The sequence below is a fragment of the Benincasa hispida genome, chromosome 8, assembly GCF_009727055.1.
Source record: "Benincasa hispida cultivar B227 chromosome 8, ASM972705v1, whole genome shotgun sequence".
In the NCBI taxonomy this organism is placed as follows: domain Eukaryota; kingdom Viridiplantae; phylum Streptophyta; class Magnoliopsida; order Cucurbitales; family Cucurbitaceae; genus Benincasa; species Benincasa hispida.
Window position 1 is genome coordinate 31,940,271 of NC_052356.1, and position 6,192 is coordinate 31,946,462.

The following is a 6,192-nucleotide window of genomic DNA, read 5'->3' on the forward strand; positions in this document are numbered from 1 at the left end:
GGTCGGGTTACCGAGTCTTTTGAACACTCCTAGTTCCCAAAACACTCAGGATTGATTTCGTGTCACCTATGGTCGTTTAGGTGAGATGCAAATCTCTAGTATCAACGGCGTGATATACCGAGTCTAGTCATCTCGTGGTCTAGGTCATATACAAGCTCTTTGTATAGGACACTCCCGCTACCACGTCTCCACCTGAATGGTCAGGATCTACTATCTGTAGTAGTTTACAACACTTGCAAACCTCTACAAAGTGGGTCGTATCCGTAGAGTCACAAGGATCAGATATCCCACCTTAATTCTTATACTATAGATCTATTTAGGTTATCACTTAAGGCATGATCCACTTGTATATCACATATACATGCTTAAGTTTACATAAGATAACCAAGGAGCTTTGTTTATTGGATATGAGTAAATGCCAGAATTAAATAACACTTATTTTATTAATTGAACAATGTGTATCTTTACAAAACAACGAGACTCCGGGAGAATTAGGACACCAATCCCAACACTTAATGTCTTCTCAAATCGAAGTCCTCTACCATCATAGGAATACAACATTTCCAAGTGAACTTGTATACCCCTTACAAGGGGTGGATTAGATTTTATTATTTATTTATTTATTTTTACTAATTCCTAGTTAATAACTTAGGAAATAGTTATCTAGTAAATTACATAATCATTACATATTCCAAAAGTCATTGATGATTCGAAAATCACAAATTTTTCTTGGATCTTATTTAATAATCACACAAAAATATCAAAGTCAGCTGACACAACCTCTTATTTTGCAATACAAACAAAGTTTGGGATTGGACAAACACACATGAAAACAACATCAAGAAGCCTATGACAAACTGAGAGGAGGTATGCTTTGCTCATGCCTAAAGAAATTTGAAGGATCGACCTTAGTTTTAACCTGCACAAGCCTTTTGAAATTGTTCCCAAAATACTTCAATCCCCAAATACTTGCTTGCTTGTAGCTCGTGTTACCATACTTATTATTTGTTCCAATGTCAAGATCTCTATAATTGATATAGGCAGCCCTCGGCGAATTCGAAACAAAAGGAGTCATATAGTCATAAAGCTCTCGTATCCAATTTAGATGTCTTTCATTTGCAACAATACTTTGCTCTGTCCACCCAACAGTGTATGAGATTTTGTATAGAAATTCAGCTCTGTGTGAAAATGGAATCTTTGATGAAGAAATCTTGCTCATTTTCCCACCATAAGGAAACAAAAAAAGTTGTGATGTTTCTGTTACTTGAGATTTTAATCTTTCCCATATTCCCTTTAATGCTTGTTGGGAAATGGGTTGTTTCACATAGTCTGATTTGATTTTGTAGCTTATGGTTTTGATTGGAGGTTTGGCTAGCAAAACTTCTAAGGCTTCTCCATTTGTAAAACCTGCTGAAATGAGAGTTGATTGTATCCAACTTGTTTCTTCGCAATTAGACTTTGTCAACCCTAACTCAGGGAATGTTGTGTTCATGATTGTAATAAGCTTGTTTGTCTTTCCAAGAAACAAAGAGAAGAATGAAGCTGTTGGATTTCTTTTGACTCCTTGTGTTGGATTCCCACCTATCATCAAGACTTAGATTTAAAATTTGAACTCTTAATTTGATAAAATTAAGATCGGTCAAAGATTAATGTATTGGATTTCTTGGCATAGTCAAGTAGAACTAAGGTTCAATTTAAAAACGATTTAGGCCAGAATTTAGACCCTATTTTAATAACCATTTTTTAGATCCTGTTAGGTAACCATTTTGCTTTTTGTTTTTAGTTTTTTAAAATTAAGCTTACAAACATCTCTCTCATCCCTAAATCTCTTACCTTTTTCTATCTACTTGTTACACATTGTTTTTGGAATTTGGTTAAGAATTTAACTCTTTTATTAAAAAAAGATGCAAACCATTATAAGAAAATGAGAAGAAATATGTTTAATATTTAAAAACCAAAAACTACAGGGCCTTAATTTTTATTTTGTTTAAATTAAGCTTATAAACACTATTTTTATTCCCAAGTTTCTATATTTCGTTGTTTACTTAGTATTATCATGTTGTTTTAGTATTGTCATGTTTTAAAAAGGCAAGTCAAATTTTGAAAATAGAAAAAAAAAACGATTGTCAAAAACTCATTACTTTTTTTAAGAATTTTACTAGGGAATCCAACTTTTCTTAAAAATAATTGAGAATCATAGTGGAGAATTTGAGAGCAAACCAGCCTATAAAATTTTAAAACTAAAAAACTATTCGAAATTGTTATCAAACGACGAAGATTTTTTTTTTCAAAAAATAAATATATAAAAATACTACTTCTATCTCTTAATTTTATTGTTTTAGTGTTTATGTAGATGCATGTTTTACAAATCTAAACCATATTTTGAAAGCTATAAAAAAAAAATAGTGGCATTTTGTTTTTAAAATTTGACCAACACTTCGAATATTTAGTTCAAAAGAGATGAACAACGAAAAAGACTATCCTAAGGTATATCTATCTTGTGTAGCCAGCCTGATAATCTAGCTACAGTTTGTCACATGTCAAACTTTGTTTTTCTTTAAAAGAAAACATTTTACCATTTATGGTGTTGTGTGATCGGAGTAAGCTACACACAAATATGAATTCAATCCAAATTGGGGTGGTTAAAATATAAGTAACTCTTAATGTTATCAAAGCAAGTACCAGTCAAATTGATGCCGATGAGTAGAGTGTCCTCCATTTTGTTAGCAACATACTGCCATTGATATACAATCTTCTTTGTATTTTTGTCCAAGCTTTTTTCCAGCCTACAAGTTGTCACAATCGGTGGAACTCTAACCAGTTTCACCTTCCACCCTACCACGATCCCAAAGCTCCCTCCTCCGCCGCCTCGAATGGCCCAAAACAAGTCCTCCCCCATCGTCTCCCTATCGAAAACCCTCCCATCATCATCAACCAAGTAAGCATCCATAACATTATCCGCAGCAAGACCATATTTTCGCATCAACCACCCATATCCACCGCCGCTAAAGTGCCCTCCAATGCCCACCGTCGGGCAAACGCCTGCTGGGAATGCTAGGGTTCGACTTTTCTCAGCGATCTTATAGTAGAGTTCACCTATTGTTGCACCAGACTGAACCCATGCAGTGTTGTTCTTCGTGTCAACTTCAATGGACTTAAGATTTATTAGGTCGATGACGATAAACGGAACGTCGGAGATGTAAGAAAGGCCCTCCGTGTCGTGGCCTCCGCTTCGGATTCGGATTTGCAAGCCATGGCTTTTGGAGCAAATCACAATGGCTTGAATGTGGGAAATATGAGATGGTTTGATGATGACAAGGGGTTTTAGGGTTTTGTGTTGTGTTGAGAATCTAGTGTTTTGAGCATAGGATGTCAAAAGGGAAGAATAAGAGGAATTGATTGGAGTGTATATTGGAATGTCTCTAGAGTAGATGGAGAGACATTGAAGAAAATCTTCATGTTTGTAAGATGAAGCTGCTGTCCATTGGACTAAAAATGAAGATACAATAATGAAGTTGGTAAAAGTAAGTAATGGGTTTAAAGGAAAAACCTTCATTACACACAAGATTTTTGTGTTCCTTTTAGTTTATGCATTGGAAATTAACTTCATATTTATTGTGTTTTTTTTTGTTCTTCTTTCTAGCATTGATTGTATACTATTTAGAGACTTTAGTGGCATTTCTTGTTTTTGGATGAGTGTGACATGAGAAGTGGAGTAATTATAATAATGCTACACTTAAGAGTCCTTGACACATTAATGATGCGACCCACTCGATATAATCACGTGAGTTTTGATTTTTGATTCTTGAAATTAAACCTATAACACTACTTCTACTTAATTTATTTTTGTTTTTGGAATTTAACTAGAAATTCAAGTATTTCTTTAACAAAAGTAAAAAACCATAATTATATTTAGATTGTACCTATCTTTGTGCAACTAGTTATCGAATTACAATTTATCATACGTGTGGCTTTTTTTTTTTTTTTTTTTTTTTTTCAAATTTAAGAATTAAATTGTTTTTTTAATAAAAGAGAAATGACATAGGTGTAACATTATTGCTCAAAGGGTTCATTACCTAATGGGGGCTACACGTTATTTTCTTTCCTCTTTTCTAATATTTTTTCCTTTCTTTTGTCTGTGGGATGGGATACAAAACATGGCAAAATATTTTGCTTGTCTTCGAAGAAATGTTTATTTATTTGTTTATTATCCCATGGCAAAATCTTTTGCTTATCTTCGAATAAATGTTTATTTATTTATTTATTTTCTTTTTTATTTTTAGTTTCAAACTTATAATAATTTTTTATTGCACATGTATTGTGATATATGTCAAATTGTTCATCATTTTTCTATAAAAATATATGGATAATTTAACTCTCCTTACTTTCCAACAACCCCATTAGTGGTTGTTGTGAGTGGATTTTTTTTTTTTTAAATAATTAAAATAGTCTATGTCATAGTGGACCCCGAGCATAGTTCAACTATACCATAATTTAGTATTTAAACTATGTCACTACCTGAAGTTGAGTACTATTGAGTGACATATGATGATACAACTGTGAAGCTTAATTAAGAACCACACAAAAGAAAAAAAAAAAAGAATTTCTCAGTGAAAAAACTTTGTTTGAACAAATGGGTAACATACACGAAAAGATCTGCAATTCAAGAGATCCCATATTGAAATTATGATGATACCTTATAATGTTTATAAATCGAGGGAGATATTTTTCTTATCGTTAATTAATTTTGAGATGAAACTTTGTATTTATCTGATATGGTATCAAAGTCCATGATGAAGTCTAAATGAGTACGGAGTTTAAAATTGAAATTCAACTTAATGATGATGAACTCAAAGAGGCACCGTCTTGAGAGATTGAGGGATGTTGGAGAATTGCAATTGATCACCTTGAGAGACATTGTAATGCTATATAAGCTTATATTAGTATATTATTATTATTATTATTCACTACAAGAAAACTGACCTATTGTGATCATTTTTTATTGGAGGTTGTAAAAAAAACTTCGAAAAAGATGTACATTTTTTGAAGATCCTTAAAAAACCTTTGAGAAATATGTATTTTCATCAAAGGTTAATACAAAACTTTGAAAAAAATATATATATTTATCGAAGGTATTAGGAAAACCTTTGAAAAAGATATACATTTATCAAAGGATATGAAAATCCTTTGAAAAATGTATTACCCTTTCTCGAAAGTCAATAAAAAACCTTAGAGAAATGTGTATTTTTATCGAAGGTTAATAGACACCTTTGAAAAAAAAATATATTTATCAAAGGTGTTAGGAAAACCTTTGAAAAAGATGTACATTTATCAAAGGTTATCAAAATCCTTTGAAAAATGTATTACCCTTTATCGAGGGTCTTAAAAAACTTTCGAGAAATATGTACTTTTATCGAAGGTTAATAGAAACCTTTGAAAAAAAAAATATATTTATCGAAGTGTTAGGAAAACCTTTGAAAAAGATATACATTTATCAAAGCATATTGAAATCATTTGAAAAATGTATTACCCTTTATCGAAAGTCTTTAAAAAACCTTTGAAAAATATATACGTTTATCGAAGATTATATTAGATATCTTTGAAAGAGATATATATTTATCAAAGGATATTAATATATACGTTTAAAAAATATATACGTTGAAAATCTATTTTTGAAGCATGTGTTCTAGAGTTAGAGGTAAGATATTTGATACTCTTTATTATTCTTATTATATATTTAAAAAAAATACAATTTTTACTCAAAAAACTGAAATAAATATTAATTTCATGAGTTCAAAATAATTTTGAATAAATCTAAAACCCCAAATTAAATAGCCAAAATTTACAAGTATTTAGACTAAAAAAACCAACAAAATTAAATAATTTTTGTAAGGAATATATTTTCTTTTTCTATGTGTCAGTGGACAAAACCAAAACATTGTTCTTTTAGAAACGACTTTTATCTTTCTTTGATGCCAAAGATAATATTGAAATTACCACAATCCATGTTTACAAACATTTTTAAAAATATATCAATTGTGCATAAACCCTTTTAAAAATATATACGTCTCCTCCATCGTCTCCTCCATCGTCTCCTCCACTGTCTTCTCATTATCTCCTCCATCATCTCCTCCGTCGTCTCCTCTGCCATCTTCTCTGTTCTGTTTGTTCCGCCTTTTCCTTGAATCTTCG

The 6,192-nt window shown here is 31.4% G+C and overlaps 1 protein-coding gene across 1 annotated transcript; it reads right to left on the reverse strand.

Moving 5' to 3' along the window:
• Positions 1 to 590: 590 nt before the first annotated feature.
• LOC120083470 (tetrahydrocannabinolic acid synthase-like) lies at positions 591 to 3,596 on the reverse strand. The gene is made up of 2 exons (XM_039039237.1): positions 2,683 to 3,596; positions 591 to 1,581 (listed from the first exon to the last, which is right to left on the reverse strand). The coding sequence occupies exons 1-2, from the start codon at positions 3,554 to 3,556 to the stop codon at positions 848 to 850; spliced, it is 1,608 nt and encodes a 535-aa protein (XP_038895165.1). The 5' UTR covers positions 3,557 to 3,596; the 3' UTR covers positions 591 to 847.
• Between the last annotated feature and the right edge of the window lie 2,596 nt (positions 3,597 to 6,192).

What these genes read in the sequence shown, in the direction of transcription:
- LOC120083470 (XM_039039237.1), bottom strand. Translation starts at nt 3,556, where the DNA reads ATGAAGGTTTTTCCTTTAAACCCATTACTTACTTTTACCAACTTCATT. An exon ending in CATCGGCATCAATTTGACTG is followed by an intron (nt 1,582 to 2,682) that starts GTACTTGCTTTG and finishes TCTTGATGATAG; the next exon opens with GTGGGAATCCAACACAAGGA.